Source organism: Dipodomys spectabilis, unplaced genomic scaffold, assembly GCF_019054845.1.
Source record: "Dipodomys spectabilis isolate Male_0828 unplaced genomic scaffold, ASM1905484v1 ptg000163l, whole genome shotgun sequence".
Lineage (NCBI taxonomy): Eukaryota > Metazoa > Chordata > Mammalia > Rodentia > Heteromyidae > Dipodomys > Dipodomys spectabilis.
In genome coordinates, this window is record NW_024870840.1 from 20,656,217 (window position 1) to 20,681,284 (window position 25,068).

The following is a 25,068-nucleotide window of genomic DNA, read 5'->3' on the forward strand; positions in this document are numbered from 1 at the left end:
GATCCGGGAGAGCCGCGTCCAGGTTCCCATGGTAACCGGCACTCGCCGCCAGGCGCATGCGTAGACCGTCTGCGCTGTCCTCCCGGAAGTGATTTCCGTTGGGTCACGGCGCAGGCGCAGGATACGCGTGGTTGCTGCGCGAGGCGGCGGCGCGCTGGGCGCGGGTCTGCGCGCGGGATTCGGGCGCCGAGCCGGGCGCTCTGACAGGAACGTCATGTCAGACAACGAGGACAAGTGGGTGCCCGGAGCGGGCCGTGCTTTCCGGGGGCGGGCGGCGTTTGCGGGAGCTTGGGAAGGGGGCGGCTGAGGCGGGGCGTGGAAGGGCGGCCTAGGAGCCTGGCGTGGCGGGGCGGGTGCGAGGAAACCCGGGTGCGAGGGGCGGAGAGCGAGGAGCCGAGCGGAGAGCGAGGAGCCGGGAGCGTAGGCCGGGCAGGGGCTCGGCGCGGAAGGCCCCGGATGGAGGTCCGGAGTCTCCCCATGGGAAAGAAGCACAAGAGGTGTCGGGGTCCAGCCACCCCCTGGCCGGCTCGCTACGCGGCCCCGGGGCACCGCAAGGCGGCGAGAGCCTTTGCGCCCAGGCCGTCACTTCGGGGAAGAGGGGGCAGGCCCATCGGCAGAAATAGTGCCGTGGCAGCCCACCTGTTGGTGGAAGTGCGGCCATCCAGAGCATGGCCTGCAGAGGAGAGAACATCGGGGTTTGGATGTAGGCTGAGAGCTTGGAGCAGGTGAGAAGTGGGCTTGAATTCTGGATTTATATATACATACATATATATATATATATATATATATATATATATATATATATATATATATATATATATATATATATATGGTGGTATTCGGAAGTGGTGCTGTGGCTCAAGTGGTAAAGCAACAGCCTTGAGCAAAAAATTCTCAGGGACAGCACCCAGGCCCTGAGTTCAAGTTCCAGCACTGGCACACATAAAACAAGATTATTGAGGTACTGGTGCTCGAACTCAGGGCCTGGGTGGTAGCCCTTAGCCATTTCTACTCAAGGCTGACACTCTTAACCACTTGAGCCACAGCTCTTCCTCCAGCTTGTTGCTGGTTAATTAGAGATAAGAGTCTCATCATCTTTTCTGCCTGTTTTGGCTTCCAACCTCAGTCCTCAGATCTCAGCCTCCCCAGTAACTAGGATTACGGGCATGAGACACTAGAGCCCTGCTAGTACTGGGGTTTGAACTCAGGGCTTCCTACTTGCAAAGCTGGAGCTGGGCCATTTGAGCCACTCCTTGAGTCCCGGATATATTTTAAAAGGACAGGCAAAAGGATTTTTCTTTTTGCTGATCCTAGGGCTTGAAATCTGTGCCTGGGCACTTTTCCTGACCTTTATTGCTCAAGCCTAGTGCTATACCACTTGAATTCCAGTTCCACTTCCAGGTTTTTTGGTAGATTTAATGGATATAAGAGTCCTATGGGCTTTCTTGCCCGGCTGCCTTCTAAACATGATCCTCAGATAGTCTCCTGAGCAGCTAGGATTATAGGTATGAGCCACTTTCCCGACAGCAAAAGGATTTCATTTCTTTCCTTCCTTCATCATCCCTTTCATTTCTTTTTCTTTTTTGGTTGGTGGTGGGGCTTGAACTTGGGGGATGGGTGCTGTTCCTGAGCTCTTTTGCTTAAGGTTGGCACTTTACCACTTTGAGCTACAGTGACACTTCTGATGGTTGATTGGAGATGGTCTTACAGATGGAGCTGGGAAGGTGGCTCAGTGGTTGAGGTTTGCCTTGCATGCATGAGACCCTGGGTTCGATTCCTCAACACCACATAAGCAGAAAAAGCTGAAGTGGTGCTGTGGCTCAAATGATAAGAGTGCTAGCCTTGAGCTGAAATGCTGAGGGATAGTACCCAAGCCCAGAGTTCAGGCCCCATGACCGGCCCCCCCCCCCCCAAAAAAAAAAAAAGTCTTACAGATTTTCCTTCCTCAGCTGGCTTTGAACTGTGATCCTCAGCTCTCAGTCTCCGAAGTAGCTAGGATTACAGGCGTGAGCCACCAGCTCCCGTGCCCCGCTCCTTTCATTTCTTCTACTTCCTCTTCTTCCTACTCCTCTTCTGTTTGGACCCAGGTTTCCAACCTACAAGGCAAGCAGCAAGCACTCTACCACTTGAGTCTTTTTCTTGTTGGTGTATTTTTTTAAATATAATTTTGTTATTTTTAAGGTATTGTATAGAGGGCTCTTTCCTATTTTTAGAAGCTATATATAGCCCAAGCTGGCCTGGAATTCTGAATTTCCCAGCCTCATCCTCACCAGGAATACTGAGATGACAGGCATGTACCATTTACAAAAGGATTCCCCTCCCTTGTATTTATCTGTATTTATGAGTGTACATTAATAGCACAAGGAGCCTTTAGTGTGCTAATTGCATAGATATTTCATAATGTACATTGATCAACTTCCTCCTCCACTATTTTATTCCCTTAATCCCTTGAAAATATTTTTTCAGGGATTGTACCTCTGTGGTCTGAAGATAAAAATTTGGGAGTCATGGGCTGGGAAGTTGGCTCAGTGGTAGAGCGCTTGCTTTGCATGCCTGAGGCCCTGGGTTCGATTCCTCAGCATCACATAAGCAGAAAAAAGAGCTGGAAGTGGCATTGTGGCTCAAGTGGTAGAGCGCTAGCCTTGAGCTGAAGAGCTGAGGGTCAGCGCCTAGGCCCAGAGTTCAGGTCCCACGACCGGACCCCCCCCCCCAAAAAAAATTGGGGAGTCATCAGCATAAATATATTAGGACTAAGAAACTGTGTGGATGGAGACCATTAACTTCAAGAGTGGTTTTGATGGAGGGTGCAGTCTTGTGAGATTGTGACTGATTGGGAAGAGAGGAATTGGACATAGTGAAGTTGGAAAGCTTCACAGATTTTACTCCAGAGGGAACACAGTGTTAGTATTACGGGAGAAGGTTGTTTGGAGTTTTGGTGCTGGAGATTGAACCCAGGGCCTCACACATACTAAGCATTTGCTTTACCACTGAGCCACACTTCCAGCCCTGAAGGTTTTTGTTTTTTGAGACAAGATTTCACTGTGTAACTAAATCAGGATCCTCCTACATCTGTAATCCAGCCAAAGTGGGGAGGCTGAGGCTAGAGGGTCATGAATTCAAAGCTAGCCCTGGCCAAAAAAAAGGTCTCAAAACCAAAACTAAGATGGGTGCTGGTTGCTCATGCCTATAATCCTAGCTACTCAGGAGGCTGAGATTTGAGGATTGTGGATCACAGCCAGCAGCCAGCCCAGGCAGAAAAGGCCATAAGACTATCTCCACTTAATCACCAGAGAACCAGAAGTGGTGCTGTGGCTCAAAGTGGTCAAGTGCTAGCCTTGAAAAAAAAAAGCTCAGAGACAGCACCCAGACCCTGAGTTCAAGCCCTATGACCAGCAACAATAACAAAAAAAAAAATGTCTGAAGATGTTGCTTAATTGATATAGCACTTGCACTTGGCATTACAAAAAAAAGGAAAAAGATGGCAGAAGAACTGCATGCTTAAGTGCAGACTGGAATAATTCAATATGAAGTAGTAATGATAGACAAATTCTAGCAAAATTGGAGGGCAGTTGGGTTAAGTTTGAAGGAGTAAAATGAAAGCAAAGGTTGAGTCACTCCTTAAGTATAGGTTTACTGAGTTCTAGTGCCTCCTTACATCTGAGACAGATTTTTGTCTCTTGATTCTGGAAAGTGATCTGTGACTAACCATCCCATCTCTTTCTGTATAGCTTTGATGGTGATGACTTTGATGACGTTGAAGAGGATGAAGGGCTAGATGACTTGGAGAATGCTGAGGAGGTCAGTATTTAGCTGTAGGCTTCTTCCTACCTCTGCAGCCTAGCTGCTGAGTATGAGCTAGGTGATTATTACCCATATGTTTTTCACTCTAGTTTGTGTTCCTAGACCCTGACATAGCATCCCAGTAGAAGTGAGTAGTGTTCCAGTCCTGACAGCCCTGCAGGATGTGCCATTAATTCACTTGGTCCACAGCCCATGACTTCTGGGGCAATTATGGTTTTTTTTTTTGAAGATAAAACATGACCTTTATTCTTTTTTTTTGTCGGTAGTGGGGCCTGAACTCTGGGCCTAAGTGCTGTCCCTTAGCTCTTCAGCTCAAGCTAGCACTCTACCACTTGAGCCACAGCACCCCTTTGACTTTTCTGCTTATGTGGTGCTGAGGAATGGAACCCAGGGCCTCATGCATGCAAGGCAAGCACCTACCACTGAGCCACCTTCCTAGCCCCACATTACCTTTATTCTTTCAGCAAATGTGGTCAGTGTTAATACCTGCCTGGTACATTTCTTTTCTTTTTTTTTTTGTCGGTCGTGGGGCTTGAACTCTGGGCCTGGGCGCTGTACCTCAGCTCTTCAGCTCAAGGCGAGCGCTCTACCACTTGAGCTACAGTGCCACTTCCAGTTTTCTGGTGGATTATTGGAGATGAGTCTCACAGTCTCTCCTGCCCGGGCTGGCTTTGAACTGTGATCCTCAGATCTCAGCCTCCTGAGTAGCTAGGATTACAGGCGTGAGCCACCAGCGCCCGGCTGCCTGGTACATTTCTTTGGGGATGAGTGCAGGGAGAATAGCCTGCTAAAGCTTAGAAATAATCAGGGCCTGGGTCAGGCAGGAATTTTTTCCCCTCTGACAAACTGGGGTTTGAACTCAGGATTGTTAAGCTTTCTACTTAGGTGTTTTACTGCTTGAGCCACTTTGTCAGCTCTCTTTGCATTGGGTATTTTTGAGATAGGGCCTTGCCTGTACTGTGACCCTCCTATTTATGTTTCCCAGAATAGGTAGTATGAAAGGTGGGTACCACCACATCCAACCATTGGTTGAAATGGAGCCTCCTAAATTTTGTCTGGGCTGTCCTTGGTTGAAATGGAGCCTCCTAAATTTTGTCTGGGCTGTCCTTGAACAGGGATTCGCCAATCTCCATCTCCCAGGTATCTAGGATTACAGCTTGAGCCACCTTGCTGTCAAGCGTACTGTCACTGTGCCCAGCTGTTGGTAGAGATGAGGCCTCATGAACTTTTCCTAGGCATGCAGTAAGCATTAACAGTAGTGATGCTTTTCTCTGTCTTTGTCAACCTCCCCTCACCCAAAATAGATAACCTGAAATTTTCTTGTTTTTGTCTTGATATCCAGGAGGGTCAAGAGAATGTGGAGATCCTCCCTTCTGGAGAGCGACCGCAGGCCAACCAGAAGCGAATCACCACCCCGTACATGACCAAGTATGAGCGAGCCCGTGTGCTGGGCACCCGAGCACTCCAGATCGCGTGAGTGTTTACCCATCTGTCAGGCCACAGAGAGCCCCTGAGCTGCTGGTCCTGCCCAGCCTAGCACCTGAAATCCAGCTCTTCCTGTCTGAGCAGAGCTCTGCCAGGCATTGTGCTGGATCCTGGCTCATGGGGAACCTGTGAGTTCACAGCAGAAATACCATATAAGAAGTCAAATAACAGTAGAGAAGAAAAATAACAATTCTAGGCAGAACTGCTGTTGGTCAGGTTGGAAGCAAAATGAGTAAATTCAGAAAGCCCTAGACTGTGAGCTGTTAGGGAGGGCTGAGGCAACCCCAGCAGGCTTAAGTGCTTCTCAGCACAAGGGAGACAAGGGCCAATGCAGTTCCTCACTTGGGAAAGCCCTGTGTAGTGGTAGGCTTCTGGGGCTGCAGAATGAGCAGCCTTCCTTTTCTCTCAACTTTAGAAGAGCAAGCTTCAGGAAGAATCAGTGGACAGATGGGATCAGGCTGTCACCCAGTTAGCACAGGCAGGCAGTACAGCCTGCAGGTCCCTCCTCCTCAGTGGTGGGCATCGTGGAAAACAGTCCAGACCTCTGTCAGCATGCATCTTTGAGCAAGCAGACCCCCCCCTCCCCGCCCCCCACCATCAGTCCTGGGGCCTGAACTCTGGGCCTGGGCGCTGTCCCTCAGCTCTTTAGCTCAAGGCTAGCACTCTACCACTTGAGCCACAGTGCCACTCCCAGCTTTTTCTGCTTATGTGATGCTGAGGAACTGAACCCAGGGCCTCACGCATGCGAGACAAGCACTCTACCACTGAGCCACCTTCCCAGCCCCCAAGCAGAACTCTTGAAGAAGCAGATGCCTGCTTTTCTCCCGTTACCTGGGCAGGAGTGAGGGGGACAGGGAGGGGACAGCAAGGCTAGTGGTACTCCAGTAGAAGGTCCCTCATGGGGACACATGAGGCTGAGGAAAGGCGTCCCTGCTAAAATTTCCTATAATCTGGTATGGGTATCTGGAGGAGGGTGGCTCAAAGAAGGAATAGGGGGAGTCAGGGAGGGGGCTACAAAGAACAGCTGAGCCAGGTATGAGGAGGCCTGCATGCTCTGGTACCCTGCCATCTGTGCATATCCCCTTTGAGATAGACTTTACCTGTAGTCTTGTGAAGTGAAGGTGATCAGCTGTCTGTCTCAATGAAGGTTTTTATGAGTAGACAACATTATTCTTTCTCATTCTTGAGCAGATCTCTTAGGGAACCCCTTGGAGCACAGTGGAGAATATGTCACTCATACCTAGAGTGACAGGTTCATAATGACATTTGTTTGATGAAGCTGACATCCAGGTCACTCCCAAATGCAAGTGTCCCTTTTTCCTTGGGGAGCAAAGCATAATCCAGTGTAGTCTAGTCTGTAGTGCTCCTTCCTATTAAGGGATAGGATGCCATCTTGAGCTGCCACGCCCTCCTCCTCAAGCCTATGCACAGACAGGCTGGATCTTAACCCAACCTTGCCACTCACTGGGCTTGTTACTGTGTACTTAGGTGTACTTAGACAAGCCAAATGAAGTTTCCATCTGGCTCACTAGCACCATCTGGTGGCCCACACCATCTCCACTTTTGACTAGGTGGATAAAGTGGTTATTCACTAAGGGCCCCCTCACACACATCAGATGTGTGTGGTAGGTACTGGGTGAATGAGTGCCCACTCTTATCTGTAGCATTTTGCCACATTCTTTAATGATTTATATTTTAGGGACTTTTATTTCTTTTTTCTTATTCTTTTTTTCTTTGGTCAGTCATGAGGCCTGAACTCTGGGCCTGGGCGCCGTCCCTCAGCTCTTCAGCTCAAGGCGAACACTCTACCACTTGAACCACAGCGCCACTTCCAACTTTTTTCTGTTTATGTGGTGCTGAGGAATCAAACCCAGGGCCTCATGCATGTGAGGCAAGCACTCTACCACTGAGCCACCTTCCCAGCCTTCTTTTTTTCTTTTCTTTTTTTTTTTAACACTATCAAACCCAGTCTTAAACTCTTCTCTTTTCCCCTTCCCTACCTCCCTCCTTTTTTCCCTCCCTCCCTTTTTCCTTTTTCCTTTTTTTGGTGCCAGTCCTGGGGCTTGAACTTAGGACCTGGGTGCTATTTCTGAGCTCTTTAGCTCATGTGAGCCACAACTCTGCCTCTGAATTTTTTGGTAGTTTATTGTAGGTAAGAGTCTCATGAGGTTTTCTGCTGGGGATGGCTTGAACCACAAACCTCAGATCTCAGCTTCTTGAGTAGCTAGAATTATAGGCATGAGTCACCAGCACCCAGCTGGGTCTTGTCAAACTGCAGTCTTTCTGCCTATGCCTCCTGAGTAACTGAGACCAAAGGCACATGCTACCAGGATGGCTTTTTATTTGTTTTGCAACAGCACCCAGTTGGAACTCAGGGTCTCATGCGCTCCCTCAGCCTGCTTGCCCATGCTGAGCTTGCTCATAGCTAATGTTCTACCACTTGATCCACACCTCTAACCCAGCATTTTGCTGGATGTTTGCAGATGGAGCCTCAGACTTTTCTTTCTGGGCTGGCTCTGAACCATGATTCTTTAGGTCTCAACCTCCTGAGAAGCTAGCATTATAGGCATAAGCCACCAGCACTGGCTTCTGCTTTGTTTTTAAGATAGAATCTCACTTTTTGCCCAGTCTGGCCTCAAACATTTCCTGTCTTTTTTTTTTGTCAGTCGGGGGGCCTGAACTCTGGGCCTGTGCGTTGTCCCTTAGCTCTTCAGCTCAAGGCTAGTGCTCTACCACTTGAGCCACAGCACCACTTCCGGCTTTTTTCTTTTTTGTTTTTTTTTTTTTGTGGGGGTGGGTCCGGTAGTGGGGCCTGAACTCTGGGCCTGGGTGCTGTCCCTCAGCTCTTCAGCTCAAGGCTAGCGCTCTACCACTTGAGCCACAGCGCCACTTCCGGCTTTTTTCTTTTTGCTTATGTGGTGCTAAGGAATCGAACCCAGGGCCTCAGGCATGCAAGGCAAGCACTCTACCACTGAGCCATCTTCCCAGCCCACTTCCGGCTTTTTTCTTTTTGTTTATATGGTGCTGAGGAATCAAACCCAGGGCCTCAGGCATGCAAGGGAAGCGCTTTACCGCTGAGCCACCTTCCCAGCCCCAAAATACATGATTTCTACCTCTGAGAAATTTCCACACTTTCAAGAGTAACAGAAACCAGGAAATTATTTAGCAATAAAGTTAGAAAGGTTGATCCTTAAAATCAATAAAATTAGTAAAGATAACTCTGGTTGATCATCAAAATCACCTAGACAGATGTACCAATATAGAGTCTCAGGTCTCTTCATGAGACATTAAATATTCTAGAGCAGAACCCTGGAACCTGTATTTTCAGCACAGTCTGCTAATAATTCTGGATCCATTAGTGTAAACTCAGCTTTCTAATGAAGGTGGCTTCTCATACGGGATGGGTCAGGAACTGGCATCCTCTTGACTTTGGAGGCTCTGCTGTGTGCCAAGCGTTGTGCTAGGCTCCATAGTGAAGCACATGTAGTCCTGGTCAGAGGTCACCAAGAAAGAGCTCATGGCCTATGGTGTTCAGTGTTCAATGAGATGGGTGCCAAAGAAGCACAGCAAATGGAGTCAGGGTGCTGAGCACTCAGCAGGCGGTCTCTAGAGTGGCTCATAGCAAGGAATGCAGCCTGGAATGCCCACATGCCTTAGTCTGTTTTCTGAGACTGGCTCATTTGGCATGGTTCAGTGAGCTCAGAACCTTGGAGCTGGAAGTCAGGAGCATGGCACAGGCCTTGCTACATCAGTGCAAGACCTAGAACATCACATGCTGAGTCAGAGCCAGCATGTTGGCTTGCGTCTCTGTCCCTCTTCTTATCCAGTCACTAATGCCACATGGGGCCCACCTCCAAGTACCATTGATATGAGTTTGGGGGACACTTCTAAACCGTAGCACTCGGGAGCCATAAATAGTTTGGCATAGCTTGAATGTGAGTTAAAACAGGGAAATAAATGGCATGAAAAGGTGCTAGAAAGGTGAGTGGGGCCCACTCTGGCATCAGGTGTTGTGGCCATGAAGAGTCATGGAAGGGGTTGTAACAGATGGACACTGTGAGCAGAGGCTGAGCGTGAGGCTGCAGAGGGGACAGTGCTGGAAGAGTGCAGCCTGGATGGCTGCATTGCTGTGATAGAGAAGGAAAAGGTGGGAAGCAGGCCGGGCACTGGTGCAGGGCTCATGGAGTCAGGTTGGAAAGGAGTGCCCGGGCTATTGGGAGGTTAACTTTACAGATCTTTAGTTAGCTTAGCTTATTATTATATGGAAGGTGTCCCATATTATATGGGAGGTGTTCCTAAGCCTAACCTCTCTGGGCCTTGGTTTCTTATCAAAATGCTACTTACCAGGCTGGAGGCGTGGCTCAAGCAGTTTGAGGCCTGAGTTCAAACTCTGGTACAAAAATAACAACAAATAATAATAAAGCCTACCTTAGCTGAGCTAAGTGTAAAGAGCCAACAATAGTTGGGCTCCAGTGGCTCATTCCTGTAATCCTAGCTGAGATCTGAGGATTGTGGTTCAAAGCCAGTCCAGGCAAGAAAGTTCATGAGACTCTTATCTCCAGTTAACCATCAGAAAACTAGAAGTGGTACTGTGGCTCAGGTGGTAGAGCGCTTGCCTTGAGCTGAAGAGCACAGGGACAGCATCCAAGCCCAGAGTTCAAGCCCTATGACTGACAAAAAAAGCCAACATTGCCTTGCATGCCTGAGGCCCTGGGTTCAATTCCCCAGCACCACATAAGCAAAAAGAAAAAAAAAGCCGGAAGTGGCGCTGTGGCTCAGGTGGTAGAGCGCTAGCCTTGAGCTGAAGAGCTGAGGGACAGCGCCCAGGCCCAGAGTTCAGGCCCCACGACCGGACCAAAAAAAAAAAAAGCCAACGGCAGCCTTGGTACCCAGTGAGCCTTTGCTTATTGACAGTAGTAGTTTGGCATCATTGTCAAGGGGAGGCAGGGATTTTCTTCCCATTCAAAGGAGGATATTGAGATTTAGAGAGAACCTAATGCCTAGTCTTTGAAAGTCCAAGTTAAATCCAGTCTGCTGGCTCCCAGGTTCATTGGGGCAGGTCTCTGGCAGTGCCCTGTATTTTCCCCTCCATTCTTGCCTGCCTAGAGGGTACCCTTACTAGATGAAGACCAGGATGCCAGACCCACCACACCGCCTGCAAGCCCCTCCCTGTTTGCAGGCTCCAACCTGCCCTGTCTCTGCAGGATGTGTGCCCCTGTGATGGTGGAGCTGGAGGGGGAGACAGACCCTTTACTCATTGCTATGAAGGAACTCAAGTAAGTCCCCGATTCATGGTTCCCCCACCCAGAATCCTGGCGGGCATCTGTTGGACCTCCTTGGCTGGGGAAGTTGATACTTGTTCCTGTCAGTCTGCCAGGAAAGGGAGGAATGGGGAGAGGGCAGTCAGAGGGAGGGCACTGCTGTGACGTGGACTTCTACCGTCTGGTCCTCTGCGGAAGCCCTCACGTCCTGTGACTTGTGTCCTGCCACAGGGCCCGAAAGATCCCCATCATCATCCGCCGCTACCTGCCAGATGGGAGCTATGAAGATTGGGGGGTGGATGAGCTTATCATCACGGACTGAGCCGGAGGAGCGTCTTTCCGACTGTGCCCCAGGCTCCATTTTTATGCTCGCTTTATATTTGTAAATAATAAATCCATGAATGTTTTTACCCCTCCAGCTCTCTTTGATGCTGCCACTTTCTCCCTGTTCCTCCCTTGCTGCTTGGAGCATGCACTTGTCACAGTGGCTCTGTGGCTATCTTTGCGACCAGGGGCCCTTGGCCCCATGGATCCCCCACATCCCTCCCTCCATCTCCCCACACACCACAGCAAAGTCTGCTGCAGGGGAGACACCTCAGCTGCCTTCCCAGCAGACAGAGAGTCTTTGTGCCCAGGGAGCTGGTTGCCACGGAAACCCCCAATTTCCTTTCCAGTGGGGACTGGCTGCAGGGGCTTCTCCCTTCTCAGGAGTATCACAGAGCAGGTCTCATCAAGCCACCCATTGTTTCCTAAGGACCTGCCTGGAGCTCTTATCGAGGGCTCAGATCCCCTTTCAGGAGCAGTGCCCCAGCAGGAAGCATGGGGTGCCATGATCCCCCACCCTCCCCAAGCACAGCCCTGCCGGGCAAGTCAGCAGCTGGACCAAGCACCTGCCCATCTGACCACCTGACCACCTTCGTCCCTACCCTGTCCTCCTCAGGCCCCTTCCATACACTGCCCTCCATGGCCCACCTCTGGTCTGCCACCTGTGCCCTTTGCATCCCAACCCTTTCCTGTAAAATGCCCTTTCCCTGCTGTGGGTGCTGAGAATCTCTGCTCTAGACAGGATGGGTGCTGGGATGATGGGCCAGAGCTCCCTCTCCCCTGCCTCAGGGTCCATGGGCCTCTTCTCACCCTCCCTGACTCCCAGGGAGCACCAATTACATCGGCTCCTCCCTTTTCCTGGATGGGGAGAAAGTGGGTAAGGACACCAACAGAGATAGAAGGGGAGATTGCTTCCCCAGTATTTCAGCCAGCCCCCATTCCAACTCCCTTGGAGGAGGAGGGCCCCAGGACGTGATGGGATACTGGGCAGAGTGGGGAGCATGAGCGGCCACAAGAGTGGGAGGGGTGTTTGCTGCTCTGGAAAAGGGTTAATTCAGGGAGCAGTGGACTTAGCACCCCTGCCACCCTCCTCCAGCCTGTGGAATCCTTTAATCAAGTTGGGTGCTGAAATTTCAGCTCTGAAATGCCGCCTTTGTGCCGGCATCCAGGCAGCCGCCCCAGAGTGCGGGGGTCACTTTCTCGGCCCCATTTCTCTAAATGGCCTCTTTGTTCCCTGCTGGGCTGCTCAGTATCAGATGTGATTAAGGGGAGTGTTGGGGGGGGCTGAGGGGAGCGGAGGGGGGTTAACCCTTAGGGGATAGGGGTAAGGAAATGGGAGGAAAGGGTGTTTTTGCTCTCACCTTGCCCTTGGTATTCTCTTTTGGGGAGCCACATGTAACTCAGCCACCAGGTCTGGGTTAGACTTGCCTTGAGTGTAGTCACCTGCCATCCTCAGAGTTCTGTTAGGGTTTACATGTAGTTTTGTCAGTTGTTCGAGAAACACCTGGCTCTTTTCCTGACAGGGAAGCTACTACTGCAGCCAAATCCATCCGGAACTAGTGGTCTAAGGGAAGCCTACAGCCCTGCTCTTTTGACTTCCTGGGTTTTGTCCTCCCCTGGGACCATCTCTCCTCCCACCCTTGGTGACTTCCTACCCTGTCTCATGAGGTCCAAGGTCCTGGCAGTGGCTTCAGCTTCTTCAACCTTGTCCACAGCACCCCTGCATGCCAGAGCAGTACCCCAATGGGAGATGGACAAGTGTCTGGCCCCTTGGGAAGGGAAGGGGGAGTTGTGAAGACTGAGCATACAGGGCAGTTCTGATGGACCCTGACAATTCCAGACTGGTGCTGTGTGTCAGAGACCCCTGAGATACAGTGGGGGATCCAGCTTGGCATGGGGTTTCTGAGATCAGTGCCAAGTCACTTTCTTTTCTCTGCTTTCTGGTCTGGTAGGTCTAGGGAATGCCAGAGATCCTGAACCTTGAGTTTCACAAGGCCTTGGGTAATGTCTACATGGCTGTGGTGGATGAAGTGTGTCCTTGGGATGAGAAATTTAGAACCAGTTAGACACTTTGCCTGCGTGTAGGATGAGGCCTGGAGAAGTTCTTGGTGTGCGAGAGGCCCTGCCCCTCTTCCTTTATTGGTGACTTAAATGAGAAGATTCAAGTTTTCAGATTCATAAAGCTATCAAAGGAGACCTAGGTACAAAGAATCTGTTGGAAAATGAAATCCACGAATCCCACATTTATCTACAAAACACTAGAACTAGCTTAATACCTGGTCCAGGTGGGCTGACTTGGCAGAGATAATTTGGTAGTAGGGTTTAGGTCACTGAGCTTCAGGGGGGCCAGCAGTTTGGGGAGGTGTCCTAGAGAGCTTGTGGGACATGGCTTCTGGGTGGACAGCCTCTGGCCACACTGTGGGGGACTGGTGTTGACCCTCCCCAGGGTCCTGATGAGAGACAGGGGCCAGGGCTCTCATGAAGGGAGGAGCTTGGAGCAGATTAACAGCTCTAGATTTGAAGGGAAATGAAGCCCACAGACCTGGGCAGGTGGAGGAGGTGATGGTGAGCTGGCTTCACTGAGGTGAGTGCCAGCATTTCCTAGCTTCAGCCTCCCTAAGCTCCAGTCTCCCCATCAGAATATCTGGGATGATGCCAGGGACACTCTCCTCACCCCCCCCCCCCCCCCCCCCCCCGGCCTGAATGACAGAACCCTCGGAAGAATCTGTGGCCAGGGTGCACACAATAAAGTTGCTGGCTCTCCCAGTGAGGACCTACAGCCGCTTGTCAGTGGAGTAAGAGGGTGAAGAGACTTCTGTCTCTGGGGTGGTGTGGTTGTGAGGTAAGGGGCCTTCAGCCCTCACTGGGGGCAGAGTTCCTAGGGAGAGCACTGAAGGTCCAGATTGGCAGCCTGGGTTTAGGCTTAGGTGTAGGCTGCAGCTGCAAAGATGGTATTTATTGACTGGTGTGTGCTGGATGTTGCAGCTGGAGGGTTGTGGCAAAAGAAGCCCCTCTGCATACGTCCTAAGGGACCAGGCCTAACTGCTGCCCCGTCAGACTCCAACCCACTTGCTCCCTTTCAAATGTCTGATCTTTTAATTTTTTTTTTTTGGTAGAGTCCTCTCTGCTGGGTGAGCAGAGGGGTTGTAGTGAGTGCCAGCTGGGCTGGATAAAAGCCCAGCCATGCTCTTACCTAAACCTCTGAGGTTTAGTCCCATGCAGAGTCCCCCCCACCCCCAGACAGGCAGTCCTGACATACTCCACCATACCAATTCCTTAGGGGAGAGAGATGTTTGAGTGTACCCTTTGAGGAGACACAGGGACAGGGACAAGAGACCAACAGACAGGCCAGCTCAGGCCCACCACACAGATAACCGGAACCTTTATTACTTGAAATGCTTAATGCAGAGTTAATAGGGACTGGATAGTAGCTAGGAAAGAAGGCAGCAAGGGGGCTACGGAGATAAATAAAGGGGGACAGCAATGCGTTACACGTGGACTGTGGGTGAGGGGGTAGAACAGGAGAATAGAGGTGACAGCTACATACCACTGAGAGGCAAAGGGAAAAAGGCAAGGGCAGAATGTACATAGCAGGACTTTCCTGTCCAGCCTGCTGCCAGCATGGGTGCTGGGCCCTGTGTCTCCCCCTGGAGCCGAGGGCTTGGGTCTGTGCAGTACTGACTCTTGGAGTCCAGGCAGGTGGGCTGACAGCGTCCAGTGAGGGAAGAGGGAGCTGGCTAGGAGCCTGGGGAGGAAGGCTCTGTGAATTGTCTCTGAACCCTTTTCCTGCAGTCCCTGCCTCCTCCTGCCTGGCGTAGGTCTCAAGGTCTAGGAAGTTGTGGTGGAGGATGGCTAGGGGCTCCCGTTTCACAAAGGATGGGGTTGATGCCATAGAGGCCTGCGTCCTGGGGCCTCTGTCGATTCCTCCCTGCATTCAGTAGGGGTCAGGCAGTGAAGGTACAAAAGCCCCCACTGAGCCTCCCTACTCTCCACAAGGCTGTTCAGAGTTGTTGTACTCAGCCCGAGTGATGGGACAGGGCTGGCTCCAGGCTCTGATTCAGGTCCCTTGGCTCTCAAGTCTGGTGTTACAGGGACCTCTTTCCATGACAGGAAACAGGCCTGCGATGCCCATGCAACACTGGAGACTTGTGTAAGTGGTCCTTCTCGGGTCCTGGGGAGAGGGTCCTTTCTGGGGAACCCTTTCCTCTGCCTAGCTGTCAGCCAGGCTGGGATGAGACCGTGGGTCATCAGGGCAGGGGCCAGCAGAGAGGAGTCCCTCCGCTGTCAGCCTCTGCAGCCTCCTCCACCACTACCACCAGGTCTGGGATGGGTGAGGAGCAGGGCATCTGGGCTACGGGGAGGGACCTCGAGGGCTGGGAGGGGGCTGGTGGCGACAGGGCCCCTTTAAGGCCGGGACAGTGTCGTGTATACTGGCTGCTCCCAGTGTGTGGGGCTGTGGGACTGCGGCCCTGAGGGGCTGGGGTCAGAGATGGCCGTGTAGAGGGGCCGCTGAGAGGGCCCCATGTAGGAGAAGGCCGAGTAGAGGCCAGAAGCCTGGCCTGAATGGCCATAATAGGGTCCTGAGGGTTGATGGTCAGAGTAGTCAAACTGGGGGCGGGAGATGGAGGGGAAGGCCGAGCCATAGTGGGGCAGACTGAGGGAGGTGTAGGCGATCTGCGAGGTGGATGGCTGGTCGGTGTAGTGCGGGGGGCCCTGGGGGCCAGTGGTCTCTGTCTTCACCTGGGCTTTGGCATCCACACCAGGGGGCGAGACCGTGGGCAGAGCCACACCTGGTGGCTTGGAGATCCAGGCAGAGTGTCCACTGGCCACGGCCAGGGCGCTGCCCAACCCATAGCCAGCTGCCGAGTAGCTACCCACGTGGCTTGGGTGCCCGTTGGGTGGCAGGTATTGGTCCAACTCAGCCACATCAAAGGTCTCCATGTTGGACATTACCTCGTGGCTGATCTCACCGATGTCCACATTGCCGAAGTCGATGTGAGGCTTCCCGCCCTCCCCCAGGGAGCGCCCATCCCTCTTGGGGTCTGCCTTGCCCGACTGCAGCTCTGTCTTTGGGGTGGTTGGAGGGGTAGGCGGGCCATGGCTCTGGCCTGGATGGAAAGGAGAGAACAAGGCAGGGAGCAGGTCAGAGACAGGTGGGCCTAAGCGGGGCCACATGGACTGGCCTAGTTTTTGGCAGCCTCCTGTTCCGTATTTTGTTGACACACCAGCATTTGTTTTTCTACCTGCTGGAGTCCAGTTGTTGAGAATGTTCTCCAACCTCAGGGTTTGGGTCTTCCTCCTCGACCCCTGCAGCCCATCCACCCCACATGGAGAGGGCTGCTGCTTCCCTGTGCAAAGTCTCTCGTTGCAGGTTCTTCATGTGGCTACAGTTGGTTCTCCTGCTGCTCTGTCCTCTCTGCTCCTGTTGCTCCTTGGTGGCCTACCCCATGTGGTTGCCTGGACCCTGCCTGCTCCCCAAGGCACCCTGGGCTTCTGCTGGCTTCTCTACTGCTGGAACTCATATACCCTCTCCACTTGGGGCTGCCTGTCTTTTTGTAACTGCCTCACTTGTGTCTGCCTGGGTTCCCAAATAGTGCTGGGCCCCCTACCCCCAGAACCCCAGACCTTCCTACCCTGCCTGTGAGCCAGTCCCACTGGCCTTGCCCAGCTCTGTGACACCCTGGGTGGAGCCGCCTGCTGGCCCACTTTCCCTCCTTGCTCCGGAGGATACTGAGATCACTGGTCTCTGTTCCCTGTTCACTTTCTTAGCTACCCAACTACCTAGCAACACTCAGGGCTACTGTGCCAGGTGCCAGGATACAAATGAAGAGTAAAACAGGGCCCTGTTCCAGATCTCCTGGTCTGGGAGAGATCTGGGACACCCCCAGATGAGAGTGCTGTGAGGATGGGATAAGAGAGACTAAAGAACAAGCAGGAAGCCACCTACTGCCCTGGTGGTTTGGGGAGGCCTCCTTAGGGGTGAGGACTGGCCTTGAAGGCTAGAAAGTCCATGCTGACCATTTTGTTCTGTGGTAGCTAGTGTGTGTGTGTGTGTGTGTGTGTGTGTGTGTGTGTGTGTGTGTGTGTGTGGTGTGTTTTGTGCATGTGTGATGTGTGTTGTATGATTGTGTCATACAACAGGCCAAAGGCTCTGGACTTCAGGAGACCTGCCTCAGTTTGAATCCTGGCTCTGTCACTTAATGTGTGACTTTCAGCAAATCCCTCATCTTAAGCAGTTTCCTTCTGAGTAGAGGAGACAAGACCAGGTAGCTCAGACATGGCTTCCTTGACTATAGGTTGATGGGTATTGGGCATTTCTGGAGCCCTGACTGGGTGGATGGGTGAGTGGGTGGCTTCTCCCTAGAGACTGCACCCGTGGCTCTCAGAGGGGCTTCTCATGTCCTTGTTTGTTCTTATGTACAATTCGCTTGCTTTCCTGGAGTATGAGCTCCTTGAAGTCAGGGACTGTAGCCTTATGATCCCTTTCTGGTGTCTCCTCCACTGCCTGACTCCAAGTTGGTAAAAGCTGCTCACTGGATACTTTCCATATGCCAGACCCAAATGTGGCACTTCTGTACATGAGAGATACAGCCAGGTAGCAGAGCAAGGCCCCAGAGCCCAACTGACGGGCTCAGACCTCACCTGGCAAGTTCCTCTTCTGTTTCCTCATCCATAAGAGGACAGTAACCTGCCACCACTGTTGGGTATGCCACTCCCATGTTTAGGGCTGACTGGATAATTGAAGGTGGTAGTACATACAAGGCATTTGGCTCAGTGCCCAGCACACAGTAGGTGCTCCGATCGTATTGTCATTCATGAGACTTAAACAGGAATGGCCATGGCTGACCCTGCACGGCACCAGCTCAGCCCCACGGTGTCCCCAGTCAGAGCAGGAGGTGGGAAGAGGCACTGCTCCTGTCTGTCCCCTCCGTTTGATCTCCTACTCCTCAAGCCCCTTTTCCTTGTAACTGCACTGGCCATCTCTCACCCTAGGGAGCCGAGACCCCAGCAGCAGTGCCACATCCATGTCATCACTACCGCGTCTCCACCCTGGGAGGACCTGGAGCCCCCATTGAGCTGTCTCTGGGCTCTTGTAGCCCAGTCCTTCCCAGCGCCCAGTGCTGTTGGGGAGCGGCAGGGACACAGGCCAACCAGCCTCCCCCAGCCCAGCACTCACCTGAAGCGTGCTCTGGGTTCCCATCTGATATGGGAGAGCCCTCTTCCGGGTGCCGGTGGTCCAGATGGGCACTCTTGTAGTGGGCCTGGATGGCAGCAGCCCCCCCTTGCTCAGCTTCCCCGCCTGGGCACTCTGCCTCCCCCTGGGCCGCCTTTCCGTTCTTCCGCCGCCGGGGCTGGTACTTGTAGTCCGGATGGTCTTTCTTGTGCTGCATCCGGAGCCGCTCAGCTTCCTCGATGAAGGGGCGCTTGTCACTCTCATTCAGCAGCCTGGGGTGGGGGATACAGCGGAGCCAGCTTGAGTGCCAGAGCACCCAGGCTGGCTTCCCTCTGAGTGTTGGCTCTACAAGGCATATGGAAGGATGGGAAGTGCAGGGCCCAGGAAGGCCAGGAAGATGCCAGGCTGAGCATCAGAGGCCTTGATTTCCAGCCCTAAACCTCTCAGGCTGGAGAGCATGAGAGGTCAGTTCCTGAGAATTGGGATAGAGGCAGGAACCTGGGTTATACAAGGGAAAGACTTAAGTTCTAGGACAGAAAAAAGGTTCTCATCACCAAAACTCTCCCAAGTAGAGCTGGTTTCATAGCTGGAAGTGAGCTCCCTGGAGCTGGAGGTATGCAAACAGAGCCCAGTCTCTGCCACTGACTAGCCAGGTATGATACCTTGAGGAAGCTACTTCTCTGGATCTGAGGTTTTATAAGACACGGGATCTAACTCTTACCTGGGGTGTGGGAGCCCCGGAAATAATGGATGTAGACTGTCCTTTGCCAAACCTCAGAAATGGATGTGGCTCTGATGCTAGAGGGGAGAGGGGGGCTGGGGTGCTCCCTAACTCTGGAATACTGACTTAGAAATTCCAGTGCAGTGGGACTGAGGGGCCAGGTGTGAGGCCCTTCATTCTAGGAACATTGTCTGGTGGAGAAAGATCCCAAATACCTGGGTTTAGCAAAGGTTAGAGGGTGCACAGGACCCTTTCCAGACCTTGGGACAGTCCCATGACCAAGGGTGGTAGGAGAAAGCCCTGACAGAGGGCCCCACCCACCTGACGCCAGCCTCAGGCTAGGATTGGCTGCCCCAGGGTGAAGTGGGCAGAATGGGCAGAAGGGAGAGCAGAGATTGTAGACTCCCAGCCTTTGGGATGTGAAGTCTGCTAGTCTTCATAGGAGCAGCCCTGGCCCTCTCTGGAAGGCCTCTTCCCTCCAGTGGCCCCACCTTGCATGTCCAAGTGGCAGAAGGCTGAGGTGGGAGTGGGTGGTCATGCCAGGCACCACCTCCTAGCCAGCAGCAGCATTCCTCTGCAGCTTAGCCTCCCAGTGAGCCCCTGCCCGCCCAGCATTCTCCAAGGGACCCTGTAGCTGAGCAAGACGCTGCCAGGGTCAGTACCTCACCAGCTGCAAGCCCCAGCCTAGAGGCTTCTGGGTGGCTAGTCACTGAACTCTGGCTCTAACCATAGCCTGGGTTCTCTGCCAGCAGGTAATCAGCAGTCAGCAAGAAAATGGCAGGGGGTGTGGTGGCCAGAATAGGGAGGATTCCAAAACTTGATTCCACTGTGAGCTCTGAAACTAGTCCTCAGCAGTACCACACATTACTGGGACAAGAACCCAAGCTCGTACCTGTAATCCTACCTATTTAGGAAGCTGAGATCTGAGAATCATGGTTCAAAGCCAACCCAGGCAAAAAAATCCATGAGATTGTTTTCTCCAATTAATCACCAAAAAGCCAGAAGTGGAGCTATGGTTCAAGTCGTGGAGCACTAGCTTTGAGCAAAAAAGCTCAGATATAGCACCCAGGCCCTGAGTTCAAGCCCCACAACCAACAATAACAACAAAAAGAACCCAAGTCAGGGTTCACCACTGCTTCTGCTCCCCCAACTAACCTCAGTTCCATCCCCACCAGCTGCCAACAGTGAATCCCACTTCTACCCCTACCCTACCCTGGACCAGAGTCTAGAAACCAGTCTCCCAGCTAAACTTGATGCCAATGCTGCACTCACTACTCTGCCCCCATGGAACCTTTTCCCTGCTTTTAGGAGTTGAGAAGCCCCAAGAGGGGCTGGGAAGGTGGCTCAGTGGTAGAGTGCTTGCCTTGAATGCATGAGGCCCTGGGTTCAGTTCCTCAGCACCACATAAGCAAAAAGAAAAAAGCCAGAAGTGGTGCTGTGGCTCAAGTGGAAGAGCACTAGCTGAAGAGCTGAGGGACAGCGCCCAGGCCCAGAGTTCAAGTCCCACAACTGACAAAAGGAAAAGAAAAGAAAAGGGCCAAGAAGGAAAAGGGGACTTCTTCTGGTGGGCGGGGCACTGGCTGCAAACCAACAGCATTTAAATGACCCTCCTAGGCTGGGCTTGTGGGACTGGGGATGGGAGAACCTCCAGCCTGACACCTTCCTGGCTTTAGCTTCTTGGCTCCAATTGTTCTTTCCAGGTGAATCAACCAACATGTAGCCACCCATGTACTGAGCATCTCCATCTTCCTCAGCTGGCCTCTAGTGGGCTTCAGGAGCCCACTGAGGACCTGCCTGACTGCAGACTTGCTCTGGCACCCCAGCTCTGCCCTCTGATTTCTCTGTTGGGACTCCTGTTCTTCTGTCCACCCAGTCATCCCCTTTCCAGAGGAGCTTGCAGGGCGTTGAAACAACCAAAGGATCCAAACAGGTTGGAGCCTTGCCATTGTCCCGTCATTTCCCACCGCTCAGGTGGGGTCCTCTGCTAGCAGAGCCTGCTTTCCTGCCTGTCCTAGGTACTCCTATGAGCATAGCCTGAGTACTGGCCAGGAGTAAGTCCTGCTGGAGGGTTCTTGGTGGTAGAACTGGGGTGGGGACAATGGAGGGGCCCCTCTTAAACCTTGACAATGGAGCCCCGGGGAGTCTACCTTTGTTTTATCTCTCATCAGTCTGCTCACTCATGGACCTTATTATTGTTGTTGTTGTTATTATTATTATTTTGTCCAACAGCCAAAAGGCACTGGCCTGACTGAGCCCTACTGGGACCTGGACAGACCCTGGTTAGAGGAACTGGCTGCCAGCTCTGCTCCAGGGCCCATGGGTAGCTGGTGGTTCAGTCTTAGCCTGCCCATGGTGAACCCAGAGGGCTGAGGGCTGGAAGTGCTGGGGGTGGGGGAGGGAGAAAGGGGGTGCAGATCTCAGTCTCTTGGGAACCCTTCTGTTCCTTTCACTACTTTAAGCTCTTGGTCTTCAAGTTGGGCCTGCAGGGGGTGTTTGGAGTGGGTGGAAACCAACTCCTCCAGCAGACCCTGGACTCCCCAAAGCCCAGAAGCACCACTACTCCTCTCTGCTTGCCTCACCATTTCCAGACCACTCGAGAGCAAAGGGTGGCCGACCACTGTCACCAGGGAGGGGCAATGCGGAGATGACCTCTGGCAGCAAATTGGGAGATTTGGGTTTGGCTCTGGTACCAACTGCTAGGTGACCTTTGCAGAGCCTTTCTGGCCAGTAGTAGAGATCAGGCGACCTCTTTAGGCTGGCATCTGCTGGAGTCCTTGTTCCCTCTGGGAGCTGCCTTGGGGCTCCTGGATTTGGGTGGGAGATACCCGGCTTCACACATTTGCCAAGGGCCAGGTGAGCCCCAGGGGCGAGGGTTGGAGGCTTCCTTCTTAGGGGTTTCAGCTGGTCTCAGACAGCCTGGGAGTTGGGGGGACCCTGGGCAAGAAAGGCAGCTTCCTCCTGGCCAGGTTGCTCGGCTACAACCGGGGTTGAAGGGGAAGACATTGCTAAATGCTGGGTGGAGCCCTGGGAGAGAAGATGGCGCCAGCCTCGGAGAGAGACTGGGACAGGGTGGGAGGGGAATTGGGGACAGAGGGTGGGGTTAGAGAAGCCTGGGGAGACAGTTGGGACAGGGACCCTGTGGTTGCAGGAAGTGCATTTCACCCCCCCCCCTCCACACATACTTTCTAAAGACTCTCCCCTGGATTCTCCATCTGGCTGCCTCAGTTTCTCCATGTCTCTGGCCAAGGCCTTCAGTTTTATCCCACCCTCCTGAGCACTGGAACTGGTGGTGGCACCCTGATACTTGTGTGTGAATGTGGAATGAGTCGGTGAAGCCTCCATCAACCCCCCTTCCCCCTGCCACCATCTCCTGTGGCCCTTGTGGCTCTCGATGCACAGGATTCCCACCACGCGGGGGCGCTTTCTGTCCCCCTTCACCGGCGTGGGGAGGCCAGGCCTACACCGCCACAGGAGTTGGGTGTTCAAGGGTAAGCAGCAGCGAGCTCAGCCCCACGAGGCCCCTGGTGGCAGATGGGCAGGCAGGGCCCCCACACCTGGTCATGCCAAGAAGTGCCTTCCCCTGGGAGGCCATCCTGCTTTGGAGGAGCTCCAGGCTGTTCCGTTTGGGGGGTGGGAGGGGGTCCCCAGGCTGTCCTGCAACCTCTCCGGGGCCCGGCTCACCTCCAGAGTTTGCCCAGCGTCTTGCTGAGCTCGGCGTTGTGCAGGTGCGGGTACTGGTCGGCCAGCTTCCTGCGCGCCGCCTGCGCCCACACCATGAAGGCGTTCATGGGCCGCTTCACGTGCGGCTTGCTCTTGCTGGCGCCGTTGACGCGCACGGGCATGGGCACCAGCGTCCAGTCGTAGCCGCTGAGCACCTGGCTGACCGCCTCGCGGATGCACACCGGGAACTTGTCATCGTCCGCCTCTCCGCCGTCCTGCTGCTCCTTCTTGACCTTGCCCAGCTCCCCGGGGCCCGGGCTGGCTCGCAGGCCCGCGCCGCCGCCGCCGCCGTCGGGGCCCAGCGAGGGCGCGCTGCCCGGGGACAGGCAGCGGGGCTCCTCGGAGCCCACGGGGCTCAGCTCCACCTCCGACAGGTCCTGCTCCTCCGCCATGTCACCCCCGGCCGCCGCCTCGGCCGCCTCCCCGGGGCCAGCCGCGGGGGTCCTCGCAAAGAGCCCAACGCCCACCTGGACGGGAAGGAGGGCGCGACACAGCCCGGTGAGGGCGACGCAGCCCGAGGTGGCGCCCGCCGGCCCGGCCCGTGCACGTGCCCCGACCCTAGGGGGGCGCGTCCCGCCCGGGCATCCGCCCACCCCGTCCCACCCGTCTCTGGCTGTGGTGGGGTGTGTATGTGTGTGTGTTTTAAAGCCTCCTTTTGGGTGGAGGTTTGTTGATGGAAAGGAAGAAAAACGGACCCTTTATTCTGCTCTAATCCCGGCCCCTGGAATTTCCCACCTTGTCTCTCACCTCTCCTCCTTCCCCTCTGCCGCCAGCCCCGGGCCCCAGGAGTTTGGAGAAGCTGGGTGGGGGGCACAGCGGGGTGTCACCTCCCCTTCCCCACAAGTGGGGGCCCGGGCCTGGTCAGCTGGGAGGAGCTGGCTGGGCTGCGCACTCACCTCCTCAGGCCTCTCCTCCAGCCTGGGGCTCGTCCTGAGGAAGTGGAAAACGGAGTCCCAAGGTGTGCGGTCCAGCTCGGGGGCTGGGAGGTGACGGGTGGGCTGGGAGGGAGGGGCCGGGGGGCCCTGAACCTCAGGCCACCGCCTTGGCCTCGCTGGGACGGAGCTTCAATCTTCACCACCAACCACCCTGGCCGGACAGCCTGAGACTGACTGAGCTACTGAGCGGCTGCAGAGGGCTGGGGAAGGAAGGGGGGAGGGGAGGGGAGAGGAGGGAGGGAAGGGCAGAAGGTGGAGCCTCCAGCGCTGCCTTCATCCCCAGCACCCTGGGCTCCTCTACCCCACCCAGGCCCCCCAGCCCTGATCCCCACTGTCCCGTCCAAACCCTTCTCCTTGGGCTTAGCTTGGGTCCCCCGGATAGGCGTAGAGTTGGGGTGCTTAGGTGACGGAAGGGAGAGATGCAGGCGGCAGTGAGGAGGATGAGGCCCATCTGGGGCCTGGATCTCTGCCTCAGGTGTCGGGATGGGCAGGAGACAAAGGATGGGAAGGGACGGGCGAAGGTCTGGTCCACCTGGGAAGGTGGCAGCCGGTGTTGATTCATGGAGGAAATTGTATCAAGTGCCTACTGGGTGCCAGGCACCACCGCCTGCCTGTCTCACGCTGCCTGTCCTGTACCTTCTCTGCCTCAGCCTATACAGCAAGAGGGACTGTGGTCCTCACCTGGGGAAGAAAGCACACGGTTGGACTCCCTCGGCCAGTGCAGATGCTCCAGCTTAGCCCCTGGTCCTGGCTCTCCAGCTGGGCTGGCCTAAGGGAGGGAGGGGGTCCCACAGGAGGCGAGGTGGGCGGAGGATCCTTTTCATGTGGGGCTGAGGCCTTCACTGTCCTTTCTGGGATCCAACCTTCTCCAGACTGGGGAGTCCTGATCTTGGGTGTCCCCTCGTTCCCCACTTCCCAATCCTGAGAACAGGTGAGAGTCACCTTGGTTCAAGCTCTCCTCCCTGCTGCCCCTTCTCCAACCCTTCCTTGCCCCCCTCCTTCCCCCCACCGCTGCTGCCCTTCATCTCCAAAGGTCACAGACCCTTTCCCTTCCCAGCCAGGGCAGCCCTACTTGCTTAGCCAGCTAGGCAGAGGTGGGGTATATGGAGGGGACACACGCAGGGGCCTGCTCTATGGTGGTTACCGCATAGCTCTCAGTCGCTCTGCAGCTGGGCAAGGCCCCAGGCCCCCTCTAAAGGGGTCCTGCCAGGAGTGGGGTTGGAACAAGGGGTCTGGAGCCATAAGGCCTCATATTTGGGAAGGCTGGGGGGTAAAGGGGGTTGGGTAATTGGACACAATGAGGTAGTCACGCGAGGTGAAGGCATGTTGGGGGGGGTGGCGGACACTGGAACACACACACACATACACACACACACACACACACACACATGCTCGCGCACACAAGCAGCCAGACAATTGGGCCAGTGTGTCTGGGGCTGCGGAGTCCAGTGAATTAGGAGTTTGATAAGGGTTTTCTCTTTCTCTCGCTTGCTAGCCTTGGACAATCTCCCCCCAGTTTTCCTCGACGCCACCCCCGGCGCTGCCAACCCTCCTCCCCCCGCCTCCCTTCTCTTCCCTGTGCCCAGACTCTTGTTCGGGGCCTTGAAACAGTGAGCTGTCTTTGTTCGAAATACAGGTGAACGGCAA

General features: G+C 54.1%; 2 protein-coding genes across 2 annotated transcripts; one reads left to right on the forward strand and one right to left on the reverse strand.

The window, feature by feature from the left end:
* The first annotated feature begins 112 nt into the window (after positions 1–112).
* On the forward strand, positions 113–10,965 carry Polr2f (RNA polymerase II, I and III subunit F). Its single transcript, XM_042693277.1, has 5 exons — positions 113–234; positions 3,729–3,798; positions 5,144–5,274; positions 10,491–10,562; positions 10,779–10,965. Exons 1-5 carry the CDS (start codon positions 215–217, stop codon positions 10,867–10,869), a joined length of 384 nt encoding a protein of 127 aa, XP_042549211.1. The 5' UTR covers positions 113–214; the 3' UTR covers positions 10,870–10,965.
* Positions 10,966–15,267: 4,302 nt separating this feature from the next.
* Positions 15,268–23,597, reverse strand: Sox10 (SRY-box transcription factor 10). The gene is made up of 4 exons (XM_042693274.1): positions 23,383–23,597; positions 22,448–22,953; positions 18,049–18,317; positions 15,268–15,979 (listed from the first exon to the last, which is right to left on the reverse strand). Exons 2-4 carry the CDS (start codon positions 22,876–22,878, stop codon positions 15,276–15,278), a joined length of 1,404 nt encoding a protein of 467 aa, XP_042549208.1. The 5' UTR covers positions 22,879–22,953; positions 23,383–23,597; the 3' UTR covers positions 15,268–15,275.
* Positions 23,598–25,068: the final 1,471 nt, after the last annotated feature.